General features: G+C 39.5%; 1 protein-coding gene across 5 annotated transcripts in view; it reads left to right on the top strand.

Annotated features, from left to right (window-relative positions):
* The first annotated feature begins 1,000 nt into the window (after positions 1 to 1,000).
* Positions 1,001 to 22,448, top strand: part of piezo2b (piezo-type mechanosensitive ion channel component 2b) — a 92,679-nt gene continuing 71,231 nt past the window's right edge. For 4 of the 5 annotated variants that reach the window (XM_030074960.1, XM_030074957.1, XM_030074958.1 and 1 more), the window contains exons 1-4: positions 1,001 to 1,615; positions 9,466 to 9,561; positions 17,193 to 17,318; positions 22,086 to 22,128. In XM_030074960.1, coding sequence (XP_029930820.1) covers positions 1,552 to 1,615; positions 9,466 to 9,561; positions 17,193 to 17,318; positions 22,086 to 22,128 — 329 coding nt within the window. In that variant the 5' untranslated portion in view covers positions 1,001 to 1,551. The remainder of the gene's footprint in view (positions 1,616 to 9,465; positions 9,562 to 17,192; positions 17,319 to 22,085; positions 22,129 to 22,448) is intronic. The other variant, XM_030074956.1, reaches the window with a different exon arrangement.

Below are 22,448 nucleotides of genomic sequence, written 5' to 3'. Positions count from 1 at the left end.
GAAAAAAAAAACATGGTGGTAAATTAACGGTGGCAACATCATTAATGTGCACTCCTCCACAGGGGAGGTCAGAGGTTAGGATCAGCTAGAGCGCCCCCTAGAGCTGGAAGTGTGTTGCTAAAGGACACTTAAGCAGCTGTTACGGGGACTTGAACCATCATAATGATCTCCTTAACAACTTACTCCACCACAGCATCACAAAATTAGAAAATTTGGGAATGAATTGGAACAAAATCAGTTTGAGGTTGACGTCTGAGGCACATGCAGCCATTTCATACTCTGTCAGGTGAAAACATGCAATTACAAAATAATAAAAAAATGTTTTTCTGCTATAATCATTGCTATTGAAAACGTTGGGGGGGGGGGGGGGGGGGTAAAACAAAGCACCTGACTTCACAGAGTACTCTGGTATTTGTGGTAAAACATTGATTACACTGAAGTGGACAGGCTGCTGTCTGCAGGCAGACCAGTAGGCGTCGCTGTTTCACTCCAATAAACAGCTGGAGGTCAGACCTTAGAGGATGCAGTTATCAGTGTCCTACCAAAGTCCCCTGAAAGTTATAAAGACTTTACAGGGAAAAATCGGGCTTATTGATTGTTTATCTTCTGAAAATTCAGAATCCATTTTCACTTCTGTCTTTTTAACTGTCAACAGTGAGAATCCTGATTTATCAAATCACTGTTGGACAAACTATCGGAAAACAAGGCATTATCCTTAAATGAAAAAAAAAAAAAAGAAAAGACAAACTATCGGAACACAAGGCATTATTTTCAAATGAAAAAAGGTGGATTCGCCACACAGGACCGCATCGCCTCAGTACTTTTGGCTTGCTGCATTGACATCCATCAGCGGGTCCCACCTCTAGTTCCCAATTATCAGAGGGGCTGGACCACTAACTCATTGCAGACTTATGAATGGCTGGATCAGACGTCAATCACAGGGTCGTCCTGTAGACTCCTGTTGGCGCACACAGTCCACACCAGAAGTCAGAAAGTCAAATCTCAGCAAGAGGACAAAAGCGAAAGGCTAGATGTGTGCCACTATTGTGAATATTCTCAGCGTGTCACACCGTAAGGTAACATTTTGCGACTCTCTAATATTTTAGGATTTGCTCACAGGTGGTATTTTGTACAAAAAAGTGGGTTAATTGGACTTTAGGACTTGTTGGCTCATTTCTCCGGCATTTTTACGCGCTGTGCCAGTGCGGCTGTTGGCGCACCTGAGTCCCGCTGTTCAGTTTGTGCAGCGTCAACATGAATTGAATCCACTTGTAACAGATCAGTAACTAAAGTATGGTGGTGACAGTGCAAAGCGGTGACATACCTGGCACTGGGAAACTTGGTGAATGCCTAATTTCTGAGCATGGAATAGCGGCAGTCCAGGTGGCATCACGGAGAGCTGATGTGGACTGATGTGGCCATTTGGCAGAGCGCACCAGTTTGACGCCAGCTGGGATTTGACAGAGCACAGGACTTAGAGATGCCAGAGAAACCTTTGTGAAACAATCCCCGGCTACTTTAACCTGGATTCAACACGGGCTTCCCAAAGCGATGGCCTCTGAAGTGGTGTGTGGACTAGTCTTCAGGTTACTCCTGCCAGTGTGTCTTGCAGCCGGTAAGTTTTGGGATCCACACTTTTTCTGCGTCTCGATCACAGGCAGTCCATGCAGCCATGTAACACGGAGATAGGTGTGGAAACTGGGGGGGGACTGATTATCAGCTCAACCAAGCCCATGTCATCTGCCTAACACACATAGCCTAATAACTAAACTAATAATTCAAGTAGGCTATAGTTTTACCCACTCAACTAATTTAGATGATTATAGGATGTACTTTAATTGGCTGTTTATAGCAGATAATGTTGTAAAGCATTTTATAATTAGGGCGAAAGTTAAATTTGATCACCCTCGTGTGGAGAACAGAGTTTTCCCACATTATTAGGTTGACATCATTTTTATGGCATAAAAAATGGATAGTGTCTCCTAAGGTAAAAAAGAATAGAAACATAAATCACCTGAAAATATAAGTGATTTTTTTCTTTATATTTGCTGACACTCATACCACAACGAATCTTTTTTTTTTTTTTTAAATTTATGTATCATCACATCTCTACTGTTCTGAACCCAACTGAACCCGAGCAAATTGGACAGACTAGACTAAGCTACATTAAATTACAGACCGAGCAAGCCCATTCTCCACTTGTCATCTTGTGCTGCATGTTTGCTGAGGGAAACACAGCCGTATAGCAGAGAGCAGCTAGTCACTGCGGTGTGCGTCAAAAGCAACCTTTTGGAGCCACCACACACAGCGTGGCAGGCTGTCAGACCGCATGTATGGAAACGCACTGATAGGTCAGTCATTCCTCTCTGATGAAATAAAGTGCATCTTTTCCCCCCCTGCATGCATACACTGTCACAAGCTATAATGAAGCTCTGGGTGCCCTAATTTATGTCATCCCATCACAAAGTACTATTTTATGTAATGAACCATTTTTTCCTATTAGGAGAAAACAGCCCTTTGCAGTGTGCATGGAGGTGGCCTGAGTAACTTCTATTTAAGTTAAATTTACAATTTTTACACCGTATTAATTGAGCTTATGTTATTATGTTGTTGTTCATGTTCATTTTCAGGTTTATTCAGAGCCCAGAGTCACTGTTTACAATCTTAAAGGGTTTTACAGTCCCATAGGTTTGGCTATAACAAACAAAACAGGTAATACTGTAATATCAGTTTGTTTGTTGTGTGTCCATCTGGTTTCTGAGTTTTGCTGAGTGTGTATTCATGAGCCAACAGTGTCACTTGTCCTTCTGGCTTTAACAGTGTATTTAGTGATTGCTTTAGAATTAAGTGGACTTACACGCCTACTGTGTTATTATTTCTAATGTTTACTTGTGTTGTTATGATGATAATATCAAGGATTTATAGTATTGTGCTGTTTCTGTTTTCTCTGAGTTGACCTTAACTGGAGTCAGCCAGGAAGTGTTAGGAAGTGTTTTTTTTTTTTTTTTTAATATTGTTTACAGCACTTTGGCACTTAGTTTAGAAAAATGCCACACAGATGTGGTTATTATTATAATTATTTTGTCGTTTGATTCACTCCTTTGCCATGCAGATTCAGAGGATGATTCATACTTCGCTTTTGTGGCTTTGATGTGTCATATAAAGCAGGTTTCAAATGGTTAAAAGTGCCTTTTGATCATTTTGAATATGCTGGAAACGTCTCGGCAATCTCAGTGATCTTACCAGTTCCAGTGGAGGAGAAGACACCCACCAATTACTGTGACTTCAGACTGAGTGTGTTTGGAGAGATGAGGTGTAGCTGAACTGCATCACACCTGGAACGCAGCCTCAATTAAGTGGAGTTCACTTTGTGCTGCATGCTGGAAGCCGTGCGGTAGGCCACAAGTGAAAATGATTAGCATCGCACTGCCAATGAGGTTTTGTCTGCGCATGTAAGATGAGGCTTATGAGGCTTGAGGTACTTTTAAAGCCAACAGGGTGCTTTCTATACATGAGCCTCACTCAGTATGGCCATAATGCATCACTTGTCTGCTCGACGCCTCCTTTATTTCCAAAAGCAATCGTGAGGCCATGCATTGTCTCCATTAATTCGTGGAAAGTCGTTTTAACAGTATGAATTAATAATGTGGTTGCGAGGGAGAGAAGAATTGCCTTCCCGTTATCGTAAACATACCTTTTAATATTTTATGTTTTTTCAAAGTGCAAATGAGCCCTTGCCATTCACTGGAACTGTGCACGGTAGCTGACAGGCTGAGGGAAAGGTGGAGTGAGAAGCAGGGAATGTATACAGGAACAGGCCGAGTTAGGATGGCAGGAAAACAGTGTTGAAGCCTCCCTGACTTTCCTCGCCTCCCTCAGATGATATTTCTGTCATCACCAGTGGCTGATTTCCCTTTTATGATTTCTGCTTGTCAAACACTTGAAATGTAAGCCTTAAAGCGTTACACTGGATCTGGTTGATTTCCTTATCTTACGGCACACTGTCTGTTTGCCATGGCACAAGAGTAACCATTCAATCGAGGATCACGTCCTAATTTAGACTGAAAGTGATTGATCTAAACACCACAAACAGTCTAATATGTGGGGTTATTATTTATTTCTTTGTATTATTTGTAAATGTGATGGATGGGAGATTTTTTTGGTGTCACCTCTTGTCACTTCCTTCCTTCTGCAGCCTATAAATATTTTTACCTTTTTTTATTCTCGTGAAAGCACTAATTCTCTGCTTCAAGGTCTTTCATTTTGTGCATTTTGTGGGAGAATTGGATGAAAATATATGTTGAGTTTTCCTGTATTTTTCTAACTCATGGACATTTTGTAGTTGTTGCTGAATAAACACAGAGGAGACACGGCAGCACAGTAGATGTTATTTGACTCCAAAAACCTGTGTGTGTCTTCTTGTGTGTGTCCAGCGCTATAATATTTGCTGGTGTCCCTCGTTCTCTGGTGTCCCACTGAAAGACTTGTCTGGTGACGTCGCATCGTCTCTGTTTCCTGTTGGCCATCTGACAGCACCTCTATTGAAAAGCGCAGAACTGCTGGTCCTATGTTTACACAGTCGCTTTGGCACACACACACACACACACACATACACACATTTTTCACACAGCTACAGTTTCTCTGATCAAACAGGCTCCTGTTTATGAGTTTATTCCCAGAGTCTGGGGGAGGAAGATTGAGAGCATCCACTTTACCAAATGCCTCATATCTAACACACAGTGTGAGGTAGAAACAGGCAGATCAGCAGCGTGCAGTGCAGTCAGGCAGGTTGAAAGCACACACTGAGGCAGACAAGAGGTGCCAATTGACGTGCAGATGCCCAGGTAAAGGGCACATCACTGGCCTGCTTCAAAGGACCATAGTTTAGGCTCCACTTTAACTTAAAAAATACAGTTACTCATTAACCAGTGAGTCAAAGCAATAGGTAATTAATTGATTTTGATTAATCATCTTTGTTATTTATCAGGTAAAAATATCCCAAACATCCTCTGGTCACAGCTTCACTAATACTAAGGTTTTCTCGCTTTTCTCTATTAAGTCAACACTTACACGCAAAATAATTAGCTAATTAACTGAATGAACGATTGATAGATTAATCAACAGTAAAAGCTGTTGTTTGGAGAAGCCGTTAAATAACTAACTTATTGCATTGCTATGTTGAATACTAGATTCTGATTGGTCAGCTATGCTTTGTCAAGCTGCGGCCTCATCACCTTACCATTTTTAATTAATTTCAGTAATTAATTTTTTGTTAATTTATCTACATGAGGAAGATTACTTGCAAGCTGTCTGTAAATTATGCCCGCAGTTGCTATGATTGGCCAGAATATTAATTGCCTTCTCGCCCACAGGTACTGTGATTTGTCAGAAAATCATTTGTCTTGTTGCTCATTGGCTGAAACAGCTTTGATATAAGCGGCTGTATCTTTATCAGTCAGAACTCTGGGGGGATTTAAATCCGGCGACCGTTAAATTCTCAACTGTCACTTTTACTCTGCTGGGAAGTGAGGGGCAGCAAAGTGAGGGGGTTTTGACTTATTGATAAAATTGACATTTTTATGAGAGATCTGAGTTTTCCTGTAGCGCCACCAGCATGCCTCCATCTGCATTGAAATATCATACCCGTTCACCTACAACCAGCATACATCTTTATCTAGTAAGGTAATGCCGTGTAATATCACGTGAAACTGTAAAACACAATTTAGATACATATTTGGTTAAAAGTACGGCTACATGACGATTGCTAATAATAAAAAATCATAAGATGTAGCTAAAAGTTTTTGAAGTTATCTGACTAATTTGCTAATGCTGCTATAGGGTTAGCATAACTGTTAACGATCGCTACCTAGCTAACGAACCTTACATAAACGCGAAGTTATCTCTTTCAGTTGGTAATGTTAAATCAGCCCCCAGTCAAAAACGTCACATAAACGAACCCATGTCTGTTTAATTCTCTGGAGAGGGCCAAGTTGTTATCTAATTTTGCTCAGCTAATTTTAGAAACAAAATTAGCTCTGTTGTTAGCCATTGGTGCCCAGGAGTTAAATATTTTCACTACTGTGGACTAAAGCAAAGGCTGCGCTACATCACCTGAAAGCCCTCCTGTTTAAAGTTACCCAATAAAATGTTATTGTTAATTAAAGTCTGGGTCGAAAATAACTAATTGCTACTTTCCAGATGCTGGTAAATTTTAGGATGTAGCTGATAAATGTGCTGACTCTGCCAAACATCCATCAGCCGCTTTGAATTGCAGATGGGAAAGTTAGTGTCGTGCTCCGATTAAAACAGTAAACCTCTTCACTGCGGTGGTATTTTATTATTTTGCTTGGAGGAGTTTCAGTTCCTGTGTTATCTCTCGGTGCCTGGTCCGGCCAGACACAGCACCGTCTTATCTCTTACCACGACATTTATGTTTTGGGGCTCAGCCTCTAAATCAGTTGGACCGTATTTCAATTCCACATTTAAGGATGGATTAGTTTTTTGTGCTGTGGCTTTGTGTTGTATGATAATAGCTGCTACTGAGAGAGACAAAGGCATGATTCAGCTCTGAATGGGGATTTTGCAGTAATCTGATGTCTGAAAACAACGGCAGTTTATTTTCATTCCTTGTGTAAAAATCCTCAGATGGTGAGTCACACAGTGAAGCCAAACGGTCAGGGAGACTGCGGTCAAGTGTCTGCAGGCTCGCAGCAGGAGCTGAGTCGCACTCTGGTCTAGATAGATTGGATAGTGTTCTCTGTATCCCCGGATAGTGCAGATACAGAAGGACTCTTTTGGCCTTTGAGTCTGAACAGATGAATAATGGCGCAACAGACTCTAGACTGCAGACTTGGGTGAAATAAAAAAAATGAGAGCGTTTCCTGGCACTTTTAGAGATGCTAAAACACAAAGAGCAAGAAAAATAGAGATGATGCTGATTGTGAGAACCAAAAAATGACAGATGAGGAGTCAGTCCCACCCCATCCTCCCTGAAGGAGCTTGTAAAAGCATCTCACATAGTGTTTAAAAATGTGTAAAAAGGACCAGATATGAGTTTATTCTCCAAGTGGTGTAGCTGTCGTCCGTGGTTAAGCGTACATCTAAAACTTTATTCACATAGATATCTGTTTGAGGTCTGGCCCCAAGATGAAAGCCTAACCACGTCTGTCGTCTAATTGTTTTTGTTTGCTCTTTTCATTGGTCTGTGTGAGGATAGAAAATCCTCTTGCAAGATGGCCCGTGCTCCAGCAAGGGAAAAGGGAGAGCCAAGTCAAATGTCAATGAATAGCTCCATTGAGTGTGCGAAGATAAATAAAAGCGCCACTTTCAGCAGTTATGTGTAATTTTTCAGTAGTTCAAGACCAGTAGGTGCCCAGACTGGCCGGTGTCTCTGGCTTAGACGGTAAGTCGAGTAGCGGACCAGGTCGTAAACTCTAAGCTTGTTGATATAACCGCAACGGGAAATTTGGGAGGTCAGACTATTTGTCTGCATTTCTATGAAGTTACTGTGTACTTCCCTTCCTGCGTTCTACCTTCTGACCTAAAAATATTCCAGGAAATATAAGATGGTTAGGCCTTATCACATATTTTTTATGGTTTTAAAGACCATAAGTTGCTGTGTTATTTGCATTTATGGTTAAAAACACAAAAAAATTGTATGATTTGCACAGAATTTACTGCTGTAAGTACTCTGGTTGTTCAGAAAAAATCTGAAAATGGGTTTCATGTGCAGGCTAGAGCAGTGAAGGAAGTTCGATGTCTTTTTGGATGCATTCACTGATGTTTTCTCAGCAGCTGGTGCGAGACGTTAAACTGGTAAAAGCCCCAATCAGTGCAAATGGCCAGTCAAACTGGGACCGATGAGGCATGTTACGGATCAATACATCAATTAACGGTTTTGGAAGGCATGTTTGCACTTAAACATTTAAGCTTTCATCATCACACTCAAAGACTTCTTCACGTGCCTAGATGGGTGGGTGAGGTGGGGGGTGGAGGGTGTGTTTGGGAATGGGGTGGGGGTGGGATGGTACTGGCAGCACTGAGGAGGAAATGTGACGTTACGTAATCTCATGTTATGTGAGGTGACATACCCTAGATTCTGATAAAAGTACATCAAAGATAAACCCCGACGGCATTCAAAGCAGAGAAAATGTAACTATTCAACAGTTGTTATGAAAGAAATTTTGTTATTGCCTTAAGGAGTGAGGAAATGGTGCCTGTGTCTCATGTGTTTGTCTCTATGGTCATTATAACATAATTCTGATATTAGAAAATATTTTTTTTTGCTGATTTGAATTTAATTACAAGTCTCAGATTGTAAGAAACACAGAAGTATATATTCCAATGAAAATCATATTTTTTAAAAGTCATGTGTCCCAGGTTTGAATACTAGTCATCACATGTCATTTCAGTCCTTAAAACAGAAACACTACAACCAAACACTGCCAGGTGTATCCACCGGATAATGGTCATGACATTTCACACTCTCCTACCATGTGGCTTTGTTTAATTTAAAGTTTTGGCAACCAGAGGTTATTTTCCTGTTTTTGGGACTCGGAGTTACATCATACATTTTTTAGGGGCATCTGGTGCGTGACGCTGGTCTGTTCCAAGACTTGGAGGGAAGGTTTTGGTTTCCTGATTTTTAATAATAAAAGAATAAAACTGAACCAGTTACAATAAAGCTCTCAGTCCATGAAATGCTATTGGATTCTTGTGAAATGAAATCTTCTTAAATGATGATATAAAGCTGTACTTTGTGAGGCGTTATATGGCACTGAGAGGGTGACCACAGGCAGCCGATATGCTCAGGGCTTCCTCCTGTTATTCAGTCAGTGATTGACTTCAGTCAGTTAATTTTCACTCAGTGCGTTAACACCAAAGGAGTCAGCGACTGTTTGGCATTCAATAAGAGGATACTGCCGTTATTGCTTTTCCAATCAAATGTCACTTCCCTGCATGATTCAATCAAATTTAGGCCTGGTTAGTGGTTTAGGCCAGATGAACTGATAATGAGGCTTGCAAGTGTAAAGGCTAGTTAGAGGACAGTTTTGGCTTTTTTTTTTTTCTTTTTTTTTTTTAAATGTGAGCAAGCTGTGTACAACCACAGTATTTTAATGACTCACTACACATTCTTTCAAATCTATCTCATTGTCTCTCCTGGAAAAAGAAGCTTATTACCACTCCACTGCCAGCTTCTCTACTTGATTTACTGTCAAAAGTTATGTAATGCAGTGCTACATAGAAAACAATACAGCCATGCATTCTGCTGTTAATTTTTTTTACTATGATGTCAGATATATGGCGGTGAAGGTTGGTGTGTGATAAACATTACTACAGAGTTGCGGTAATTGCAGGCAAATCCAGTTCTCTTGGGGTTCTGCTCAATGATTAAATGTCAGGTTTCTATGAAAAAATCAATCTGTTGATTAACTATCCAATCTGTGTTTGTGTCTGTTTTTGCAGCTTGTCTGTTCAGGTACAATGGCCTGTCCTTCGTCTACCTCATATATCTACTGCTTATTCCACTCTTCGCAGAGCCCACAAACACAACAATGCAGGGTAAGCTCCAACTCTCTTTGAAGTGTCATGTTTTTGATGTCTTTAGCTTATCTGTTGCTTGGAGAAATAAGTCAGTTTCCTATAAAACCCTCCAGTTTGAGTTGCAATATTGTTGTCCTGTAATATAAACCAGTCCTCCGCCAACGATCTTGAATTTCCTTGAGATGAGGATGGATTTGGCATAGAGTTCAGTCCATGAAAGGCAGTTTCAGTTAGTGTGGGCATGGGTCCATTTGTGATAAAAAACAATCCATGGCTAGCTAGGTCTGAGATGGAAAGGTATGATCCATAAAGGCCATATCAGAATCAAAGGTCCACTTGATGTGGATTGTAAGGCAACAGATTATAGGTTTAGGTTTAGGTCTAGTTTATTTGCACATAGGCCTACTGTACACATGAAAGATAGAAACATAAAAATGATGAAAAAAGGCAACTCAAGCTGGTTATTAGTTATTGCAGTGAGGGAAAAATGTTGAGGTGAAGCTTGCAATTTTGCTTCTTTGATATTTTGGTTTAGAAAAGAATGCCAACGTCAACCTCTGACCACTGTGTAGTGGTCATCTGTCCTCTGACAAATGTAAAGTAGACTCAGCATCTGAGGGTTTTGAAAAGTGACTGAGGTGGCTGTTCTCTTTATGGGTTGTGGATGTGGGATTGTGGCTGTGATGAGAGCTTGACGGAGTTCAGCTGGGCTGCCGTGCACCTCCCTCACCGCAAAATACTAAACAGGACACCTCCCAGACCACTCATAATATGGGTTTTTGCAGGAGACCACATGCAGTGTTTAATAATACATAAAGCCATATTGGTGGAAGGAACAACATCCAGTCAGTGAGCTGTCTCTGCTCGTCTCCAGCTGAAATAACAATCAGGAAGTAAAGGAGGAGAGAGAGGGATGAGAGAGCAGAGAAAGTGGACCACTTACACTCTCATCAATAGTTAAAGAGAGGAGTCTTCTAGTAAAGCAAAACGTTCATGTCTCTGATAGCTGTTGTCTTCAGCTGTGGTTCAACAAATTCCTGTTATGTATGGTTTTACATGGTCTGTAAAGCTGTCTTGATGTAAAAATACACCCGTTGTAGCCTAAACCACAAAGTGGCAATGTAATAGAGAAGTCCCATCCCCCTTAACTGAGACCCTTCAACCCTCTTTGCACAAATTAAATTCAGATTTAAACACTGCTCCGCCAACAGGAAGAGACAAATTAACACTTAAAAAGCTAACAAGAGATTCAGATTGTGACAGCATGATTATTTAAATTGCAAATTTTACTGCAAGTTATTCCATTTTATTCTCTCATTGGAAAGCAGTCGCTCAACACCGTGATGATGTCGCCATTAGGTGATTTTTCTGTACATTCTTGATGAATGCACAAGCATGAGCAGGCAGCGTCCTATGTCTATTACATATTATTAGCTTCTGGATAATGTTACATTTTTTTAAACTGGCTGACGATTCCCTCAAAAATGAAAATCAACCCTAAAACACTTAAAAATTCCAATAGCTAACAATAACAATGTGTCTTTCATTTCTAAACTGTTGTTTGGTGTTATATTTGTCCTGTTCATGTGGATAATTGTCTGCACATAGATTGACATAATGTTACCCTGAATGGGGGACACAACTCTTCACTTTCTGTCCACCATTAAAACCTCTTGTGCCCTTGGTGTCACTTTTGAAGTGAAAGTGTATGCGTCACCAGTTTTAAGAAGTGAGTGTCCCCAGTCATGTTACCATTTACATGTTTTACTCACTCAGTCAATTGAATTTTGTTAGCCATTCACTCCTTGATTTTATATATTTTATAATGCAATATTAAACTAAATATTGTTCTCTGGATCTGTCTGAAATTATAATTTTAATCTTGATAAATTATTCTTTATCAATTCTTTTATCAATTATGATCTAAAACTGATACATTCAATAAACCCCCAGCATTCCAGACTCTCCTAATCTTTAACATAACCTGAACCCTTGAAATCAAATTTTCCCTTAAATCCTCCCTCAAGTAGCTGCAAAGTTAGAGAATTTATTTTTCCATATTGTACAACAGGGGTACATGTATACTCTGTATCTGGTGTAGCTGGTTGCAACACTTCATTGAAGCTACAGCCGACTTATAGTATACTGAGGAAAATATTCAAATCCACAATGCCACTGTTTTATGGCTGCAGCATTGCATCATATAGAAAACATTTAGATGCCTTATGGATAGACCTTTCCCTGTAATTCAACAGGACATACTTGGTATCTGTGGAAACTTTGGAATCTCCACCAGAATTTAAAATAAAGTTCAGTGGGTTTGAACAAAGCTTGGCCACGCAGCAATGACAAACCCACCTGTGGGGGTGGCGGAGATAAAAATGGTTAAAATGTCTGGATGAGTACATGTGGTATCTGATTAGTGACCCATGGTGCTCAATGGGATATGCATTTCATAAAAATTCACTACATACAGGGCTACACATCTTAAAACATTACATTTTCAAAACCACTGAAACATTTATTCATGCCAGATTTATCTTCCCAACAAATATGCTGATCTGGGAACAATTTCGTCCTTGAAACATAACCAATCTCCAGTTATGGTCGATGATACCCGAAGGCCAAAATATTTTCTCATTGGGCTTGACTTACTGTACAAAAGCACCGCCAGCAATAATAATGGTCCCAGTCTCTTACTCTGTTCCTATCTTTATCACTCTCTCCACCGACACATATTACCCACACAGGGTTGTCAGGAGATGTTGTGGGGAATGTAGGAAGACACTGACTTGGAAATAGATGAAGCAAGATGAGGGAAAGTGGGTGCCTCAAAGAAGTAAATTGGAATACTTAATCAAAAAATAACTCCTGGAATATATTGAACAAAAGGACTGATAATATTTAGCAGTATAAGAATATCTGAGGGTGGAGTTTTCCTTTCAGAGTGAAAGAAAAAACGTCTAAGCAGCACAACATGAGCACTCTATCCAGGGAAAGACGAAGTCATCAACGTTAAATCTTTTGCCACTCGGGTCCCTTTGCTATCTTTGGTTGTAATGTGGTTGGTAAACATGAGCATGTATATAAAGTTTACAGATATGAATTTACAGGATTTCTGGGTATTAAAGCTGAATGTTTTCAATCAGTTTTGCTGCCCATGTGCAAAACTGCCTAGTGCTGGAAATTTACTGAAATTGAATGGTAAATTGTATTTCTTGTGGTTGCGCTTTTATCATCTCATTTGACCTGTCACTTGTTTTGAGGCATCTCTATGTTTTTGTTTAGCCTTTCATTCAACAAGGAAGTTTTTTATTATAAAATACCCCTTTTTCATGAGGGTTCTCATCTGCCAACTGTCCCTGATTTATACAACGTTATGCTTATGTAACCTTTCCAGACATTATTTGCATGTGGAGTGGGGATAAAGGGAAAACATAAAAGAGGTGAATACATGTAAATTGCCACAGGTGTTGGCTGGTATTTGATCTTTGGATTAGTGGGATGTCAGCCAGGATGTGTACCATCTGTTTGCCTTATATATCCATTGTCAGCGAGAAGAGATTGAGGGCAAGAGAGAGCAGTATGTGGAAGATACAGTGAGCAGGGATATGGAGTAACCAGTCACATGTATTTGGATTCCTGTAATCTGATTACAAAACACTGGTAACTTTAGTCATCACAGTTTCTTCACATTTTATTACAGATTCGTAAAACAATCCAAAATAAAAAAAAAAAAGATTGCAGATAAAATACTAATTAGATGTCTCAAAATATTTTGGAGTAAAAATACATTTTAAAAGGGCACATACAGCCATATAATGAAATAGGCCTAATAGGTGGTAATAATAATCATTGAGGATAATCCGAACAACATTATATAAATGAGAGTAATGTCAATTGTCAATTGTGTGCGCAACTTGATATTCTATAGGTTTTGAATGCAAAGGTAATTCAAAAGTTAATACAGGTAATTACATTGCTAAATTAGAGTCAGTATCAGTAATCTGTAGTTACATTGTTTAATTAAGCTCCCTGCTCCTGGCTGTGGAATGTACCACTGACATTTTTCACTTTACTGACACATGCGAACATACAATAAACACACAATGACAGCACACACTTTAAAGATACACATCTGATTGTGCACAGAGACACTCTACATTTTCAAATTACACCAGAGGGAATTAGAAAAAGGATTGAACTAAATTCAGTGCTTTGTTTTGATGGTCCGTTTCATTTTGCCTGCTGAATCTTAAAGGACATGTGGCAGTTAAATTGCCATTGTTGATTTAAACCAAATGTTAAACATGAATAATACATTAGGTATCATTTCCTCTTAAAAGCCAGATCAGTGCAACAAGCCCAAGGATATGTCAGTACACGATTCCAGTTGTCACTGGAGAGGAACAATATCTTATGCAACCTGTTGTTGTTTGAGATTTACTCAAATGTGATTATTACAGTACATGACTCAACATCCCCTGAAGGCGTTAAATTCTCAATGGACATGTATAAAAAAAATATAAACTGTTTCTCCCATATGGGCAATAGGCTTTTAAAGAGCCTTTAGATACTATATGCCTTGTTGAATGGCGACTGACGTGACTTCCTCCTAAGAGGGTCTTTCAGTATGGTAGCATGAAAGATGTAGGCTATAAATATTTGATGTTATGGCTGGTTTGTCATGTTTGTGTATTAGTTTGCAGATCTAACAGATGGTACCTGGTTTTCCCATTTCTCCTTGTTTCTCCTAGTCTCAGTTCAGCTCATTTTGTGAAAATGTTATCAAACCATTTTAAGTGGCCTGAGACTTTCTCTTTGTTGCAATGTAGATTGTTTTTCTAATTTGCAGGGGTCTGGCATTGGTTTTCTCTCAGTGGCCAAATGATTGCACTAGTGTTCAAACTATTTCATTGGTTCAACCATAACTTGGAAAAACCACATGGGCAAAGTAAAAGTTTATATTGTTTAAAATGGATAAGACTTTGTGATTGATTATGGAAAAAGCAGCAACTGTTAAATTCAAACTGAACAATGGCCTGTATTTTGGCAACATTTAAAAGTACTCAAGGGATGGCATTTTGAGACTGATTAATGATGTGAACTGAAATACAAATTCAGGATGAGCGTCAGGCAACCTAGATAGATGGCAGTCAGACAAGAACAAAATTTCTGTTACAAATAGGAAAGAAATGGCCAGAGCCAAAGCAGCCGCATTGTTCAGAGCCTAAAAACTAGTTTGCACCTAGAATCTTTCTAACTTTCCTCATACCTTGCATTTACAAGCATTCTTTTCACTCTTTGTGAATGCCAAGGGAGTTGCAATGGGAAATTAGCACAAATTGTTTTCACTTCAACATTTAATAAGCCTACCATGGGCTGTTGTTGGATGCATTTGATAAGGTTAGCCCATGATGGCCTGCTGCTCAGCAGTAGCGCCTCACCTTCGCCAGGATATGGTGCCATGCTATAGTAAAACTGTTAAATGTTCCCCACAAGGATGCATTAAATTTAACGAGGCTGCACAGAAAGACCAGGACTGTTGGTGATGTTGCCCTGTGAAGATTCACTGGTCCGAGCCATGCAAATACATTGGACAGCCTAATATTTTCTCATAAAAAGACTGACAGTATTGCACGTGAAGTCACTGTCATATCCTTTTTGAAACAGAGGTGTCATATAATGTTTTCCTGTGTCTGCGGATCAAAATTTTCATTTCCGCACTAAGAGGAGGTCTGAAAAGGCCTACTGTAAAGAATTATCACCATAACAACTCCTGAAATTATCCCAAATACCTGTAGGTGCACTATAAAAAGGCCATGTGTTGAACAGCTGTGTTAGCGCTTCAATCTGACCTCATCCTTCCCATCTAGGATCTGTAAGATCCCTGGCTTACAGGGTATCCACGGGGTCTTGAAAAGTATTTAAAGGTGATAAATCAATTTTGGGAAAATTAAGACCCTTAAAAAGTATTAAAAAGTCTTATCACGGCTTTATAAAGTCTTAAATTTTGAAAGTATTTTTTCTGAATTAGCTGTCCAAGAGTTTGATTCCCAAAAACATCGTAAAAGTTTGTGAATTTATTCATTTTTATTAAAAAAACAAAGATGAACAGGTACATAAAAAACTAGGCTATTGTGGGTGCGTTCGTAAATTGTCTCTGAGAGCACCAGAGCGAGCGGGCGGGTGGAAATTCAGAAGCATAAAGTACACTCTGGCGCTCCCGGTGCATATTACGAACACACCGAAATGTTATATGAATTCATGCGTTCAATTTAACTAGGGCCAAATCGCGGAAGGAATCGTGGAATTAGCCAAATAAAAAGGAATCTATTTTTAACGCAGAATTTGACATAATTTGAATGAAATGCTGTTTTTGTGTGGAATATGAATGTATGTCTGGGGAAAATTACATGGAGGGAAGCAAATCTGGGTGGCACAACCCCTCCAGTCATTTCACCTGCACCTGCACCACCAAGAAAAAAAATGACAACAACTGCACCGGCACCATACGAGTCAAAAGGCAAAGACAATGTCCAGGCTACAGCAGCGCACTGACATGGATTGTGTAACAAAGCGAAGAGTTGCCACTCCGCTCTGTTTTCACTGGCTAACAGCGGCACACTGGCTTAGCTTGTCTATTAGAGAAGCGGTATCACTTCGGCTTATTTTTCAATCTATGTTATCACATGCATACTACTGCTCATTCACACAGGCATACTGCTGCTCATGGTAGTTGAATTGTTAGGTCCGTTTGATAATTAATTTACATTTTTACAACAAATAATAATTTAGCATCTACTCCTTCAAGATAATTTATTATGTTCTACAACTCATAAACATACACTGAGGTATTAAAAAATATTGAAAGGGTCTTGAAAAAGTCTTAAAAAGGTATTAAAATTAACTTCAAGATTCCTGCATATACCCTGGCTTATGAGGACAGTTTCAGTCTTCTGTCACATTGAAGGGGAACACTGCTCTGTTAATCAGCTGTCATATATGTTACTCTGGGACAGTAAAGCCATTATTTTCAAAGATCAACATCTCACGTGTGATTGTGGAATCCTAAAGCTAGAAACACAGAGAATCAAACCTGTTACCAAATGAGGTGTAAAGTCTGTTGCTGCTCCTTAGGCAGTGAATCAGGGACTGGTTTTGTAGATCACCAGAATGTTTATTTGAGTATGTATTTGAATGTTTATTTCTCAGATTTGCTTTGCTCACTAGTGTTGTTGCCAATTCTAAACCAGAATTTCTGCCCTAATCCCCAGAAAATCCCCCCTGGGTGCTCTCCCAGTCAACCTTACAAATTCATTCTCTATGCCACAGCTACAGAATTGGCTTTGGGAGAAAGTCATCCAATATTGATTGATCTATCCCAGAAATCATATTTTTGAAATGGGTGCTATGTTCATTTGCATTGCCTGTAGGGTGGCAGCAGTTTGAAGAGGGACCAAAATTTCACCAGTGTTTGTGTGCAAACTGATTGAACAGTGTTCTTTTGAGTCAAGATAAACTAACCAGCAAACAGACTTTTTTTTGCATGCAAATGGTTAGGCAGCAGGAATAATATGCGGAAATTCTTAAACTGAGTGGCGATAGCCTTTAAGTTGTGAACTCCGTGTGGTTGTTCCTCTCTCCAGGCCACACAGGGCGTCTGCTCCAGTCCTTGTGTTTCACCAGTGTGACCTTCCTGCTGCTCCACATCATCTATCAGATCACCGTCAACAGCCTGCTGGCCAGGAACTCCATCGACTCTGGCTTCAACTGTGAGTAGGCTGCCGTTTTTCTGATCAAGGCTGTAATGATAGTGGAGTTTAGCTGTGCTATAAATATGGAAATCACAGGCCTTCATGGATAAACAGCGCCGTGACCCAGAAACGACCCATGAATGATGTGAGCAAAGGAAACAAAGCTGCATATAGGAAGCGTAGAACACAGTTGATTTTTGTGTTTGTAAACTGTTGTGTCACAACATACAAGAAACAACTTCTATGTCTTGAAAGCTCTGCAGACTAATAGCAGCTCCCAACATTTTTTTTCTTGCATCAAATATCACATGACATACTTTTCTAGAGTGTCATGAGCTCGTACAACTTCAGTTTGGGTGGTCCTAATAGTCAAACATGAATCCTTTGCAGTGTTAATGCTAACTGAGCTGCATGGGAAGTTATACAATACATAGCTGCAAGAAATGGCATAAAACCTTTTCCTAGAGCAATTCACATGCTCCCAGTGTTCAGTTAGCCTAATCAACCACATGTTCACGACAGAGTGTGTACACATGTGTGTCTCATCCATCACATAGTCTGTTTTGTGATTAAACTCTGACCTGAGGTATTGAAGTAGTGTCATGGGGTCACGGGTTTGTGTATGACCATGAAGGTGTAGCCTGAAGGAAAGTTTCCAATAAAACAGACAAGCTTCATTTGGTCTAGTAGGGCATTATGCTGAGTACTGCCCTGTAATTATAATTCAGAAACTTTAGAAATGTCCTCATGCCTATTGCATTTTAGCACACTGTGTAGATTTATTAATCTGGCAAATTCCCCTGTTTAATTAGCTTTACTGTGCCATATGGGTCCTTAGAAAGAAGAAAATTCCTGCTGCGTGTATGAAAACACTGTATACCATTGACTGGGTGTTGGGGAGGTGTTAATAGTTGGCCTTGGGCCTCTCATGAAACTTGGTATCAAGTTAGTGTGTCTAGACGGGAATGACCCTGACCTTGTGTTCTAATGACTTATACTTTCTAATGGAAGTAAAACTCATTTTCCTCCAGTGAAGCAAAACACAGCCAGCTTTAGTCAAAAGGCAGAACCGATCTTATCACCTCAGGCAAAAACGCACAGTACCGCTCAGAGTGGGTAGACTAAATATTATATCTTTATGTCTGAGGTCTCAAGGGACACAAAACATGGTGTAATTAGGTCAATTTGCATGTCACAGGGAAAACGGAGACAATAGAATTTTGTATTTTTATTTTATTCTGTTTTATTTATGTCATTTTATTTGCTTAAAATTGGCAGTTCCTGGCATGTTGGCACCTGTTGGCATTGACACTCTTGTTGAAGATGAAACACTTATTGAGAAGCCCTGCCCTGGCCTCCCCCTTTTTTTTTTTTTTTTTTTTTTTAAATAAATCTTTTAAATCTCTGCTTTTTTGGAAGTACAATCCGCAAACTTTCCTGTTGACTTTTTTTTTTTTGTCACAGACATTATGCTGTGAAGCATCAGTGGCAGTAATGATTAACATCCCTTGTAATTATCTGCAGCATTCAACAGCCCTGTATGGCTCTCAGAATTGCTGGATCCTGGCTGTCATCAGACAATTAATGAGCCACATGGTGAAGAAATATATTATGAAGACACCCATGAAGATGGACTTTAAATTGAGAGAAAAAAGAGAGAAACTAGTTTTTGTCAGCATTGTGCTAAAATGGGCATGTCATGAGAACCGATACTTATGTACCAAGTTGATTCCAGTAGTCCAAAAATACAATGGAAACCCTTATTCTGTGGTACAGTAGGTACTGGATGAATTTGTTTAGATTTAGTATTTATTTAGATTTAGCCTTCAGCGGGACGCAACATATTCTTCTGGAACTGACGGGCGTAGCGTATCGTAAAGAAACACAGCAAGAGTTGTGTATAGAAGTATTTTGCGTTTGAGGTGCATACTCAGAAGATAATAATAAATTTGCAAAACGAAACATGCAAATAGTGCCATCGTAGTTTCCCTGTGAATAGTTGTTTCTTTTTCTAATTATAAGAGATGGCTGCTCCACCATGGCTTATCGTATAGAAACACAGAAAGAGTCGTGTATGGAAGTATTTTGCGTTTGAGGTGCATACTCAGAGGATACTAATAAACTTGGTATTGGTATCGACTACTGAATTTCTGGTATCATTACAACCTTACTTTAAAATAACAACTGACAACCATATATGTAAAGCACTTAGCAATGTCATGATGTTTGGATTATACCATACAAAAAGAGAGGATCTTCTTTGTGAGCCACTGGGACACTCTGTGTAAATATTGTTGGAATTTCCACTTCCTGTGGTTGATGTCATCTTATTTGGAGTTATTTTAATTTTGGTACATATGGAACAGGAAATTTAACATTACTCTTTGTGTCCACTTGATATACTGCCTGTGTTCTACAAATACATGCCTTATCTCAGGTTTCCATATCTGATATTTAGCCCCTTGACACCCTTTTCCTTTTGGCAACAGAGTATAAACAACAAGTCCTCCTTCATGCTGAGACGGTTATCCTCCCCCTCAGATAACTTTATATCATTTCCTCTGTGTGTCTATTCACTGGAGCCAAATAAGCCATTAGAGCAGTAAACTGAGTTCAGTATGAATGGGAAAACCCTTCCAAAAAGCTAACATCTCCAGCCGCTGTAGCAGGTCAGTGACTGGTCACCAGATGAGTCGAGCCCGGCTTCCTTTGGAGTCATCTGTCATTCCTCTGAGCTGACTCAACTTGGGTCAAATTGCATTTGTGGGGGGATCGTGAGCATTGGTGATAATGTTCAGATGGGTAGACGTCATTACCACAGTTAATTTTGTTGACTAAAGCTATGACTAAATAGTGTTTGTCAACATTTTTTTCCAGGATGAAAACAAGATGAAAACTAAAGAGATCACGAAAGTGAAAACACAGCTTCTCACCGCAGTCTGGAAGGGAACAGATATATGGACAGACTTTATTTTAGCTATTAATTACAGTATAAAAATAAAAGCTAGATACAAAATAAAACAAGCTGTAATGAAGAATGTAGATCAGTCTTTGTGTAAAGCTCAATAACAAATAATTTAATGAGCAATTTACAAAAAAAAAGACAAATTATTCAGTGGAATCAGCTAAAACCGTTAAAACCGTTTTAAATAACTAAAATTTGACTAATACTAAAATCCATTTTAGCCAAAAGACCAAGGCTTAAATTAAATCAAAATTAGCTGTCAGAATTAACACGTTGTCAGTGATAGAAAGTATATTGCACAACTTTCAAATTCTTTCCTGTGATTGTAGAAACTTTTTGACACTCATTGTCCTTTGTAGTAACCCCCACCCATCTGGCAACTAAGTAGATTAAAACAAACCATAAAAAGGATTTGCAAATATGATTTGACCCATGTCTGCTGGTGATGGACATTTCACCGGCTCGAAGGCAGTAAATGGCCTGGCAAATGGCTGTTTTGTGACCAGTTCCTGTGGGACACTTCAGTCCTCAGAAGTACCTTAGAAGTCATTCATCTGTGCTGACTTTTACCACCCTCCACATCCTCATCGACCGACGCATATCCTCTCCGCTATTCTCCAAATGTGACACATTCACTCAATTCTTCCTTAGCATACAGATTGCCAGATGATAGTTTTGATGTGCTGAAAGTGTTGACGCTGCAAATCAGGATAAGGGCTGCTGAAAATAGGCCCCGGAGATGGAAGAGAAAGTGTGAAGAGCGCTGCCGAGAGGTTAACAGCCCAGCAAGCACAAAGGGCGTTTTATTATGTTCACATAAAGTCTGAGGACAGGTATTTTAGGTGCCTGTCTGGAATAGAAAATGGCCTCGCCTCAACGAACAGAAAGTCTCACACTCTCCACTTTGTTGAAGTCTTCACTGGACTATAATGTCTCCTCTCACATCCTATTGCCTGACTTTACCTCTGGCATTCCATGTGCATGATCTCATTTGCAGGATGGGTTTCCTCTTACACCTGTAGGTTCAGTTTGGGCTGGGTGAAGTTGGGTGTTGCAGATGTTTGGACTTTGGCATTCCTGAAATAGCTCTGTTTTGCCCATGGTCATTACACGGACGTTTGGGGCTGAGGAGTTTCTCTTTGAAGAGTATTTGAAAGCAGCATTAAGTAATCTCTGACATTTATCAGCCTCTTTCAGCAGCTTGAAGGAGTTACAACATCAGTACTTTATCTTTAGCACTTTATCTTTCCCCACTCAAGGCTCTGGCACAGCTCATTCAGCACACTTGTAGCTTTCAGGGATTCATTGTCTTGCTCAAGGGCACTTCACCAGGACATATTCTCACTGACATGGGAGTTTGAACCCTGGCCTTCCCTGGCGCACTGTTGATGGACACACTGTTACCTATGGTTTTGTAAAATCTGCTGTAGCCAGGCTGCTCTTGGCTTTTTTTTTTTTTTTGTCATTGATGAGTAATACTTTAACATTGAAGTTGGCACTGATGATCCATATCCTCATATTGTGAGTCACTTCTCATTGCATATTTATGGTGTTTGTCATCTCTGAAAATCTATGAGAATATCCACAAATTAAAAAAAATCTATCTATCTATCTATCTATCTATCTATCTATCTATCTATCTATCTATCTATCTATCTATCTATCTATCTATCTATCATCTAGTGCTAATTGACCGCTAATGTAAAACCTGTTTTTGGTATTCAAATTAAGTGACTCTGATAGCAAAGTGTTATCCCAGGGGTTATGGTGTATTTCCTTGCCTAACAGAGTTAATGTTCTTTTTCCTCTGTTTTTTTAAGGTTCTGCATGGGAGAAATCCCTAAGGCAAATTGGCTTCGAGAGGTAAGACAATTATAATATTCCTCTCCATCCCTCATTGATACCAGAGCAAATATGATCAGTGCATTAACATGTAAAACTATGAATACTGTTGCAACATACAGTATATTGATTACACATGCGTGAGTTTTCTATGAATCCTTTACGATTGCAGAAGCCAGGCTGTAGCTTAATAAGATCCAGAAACCCAATGCCGAGGAGAGCGGAGTCTGTCAGAAAGGAAGTTCACTTCTGAATTACACCTCCCCTGATGATCATGTGGCATAAAATACAGTTTGTAACTGTGGATTTTGTTTAATTGAGCATGAAACCTTTTCCCAGAA

This window comes from Myripristis murdjan, chromosome 17 (assembly GCF_902150065.1).
Source record: "Myripristis murdjan chromosome 17, fMyrMur1.1, whole genome shotgun sequence".
NCBI lineage: Eukaryota > Metazoa > Chordata > Actinopteri > Holocentriformes > Holocentridae > Myripristis > Myripristis murdjan.
Note: the sequence above shows the minus strand (reverse complement) of the source record. Positions and strands in the feature narration are given on the sequence as shown.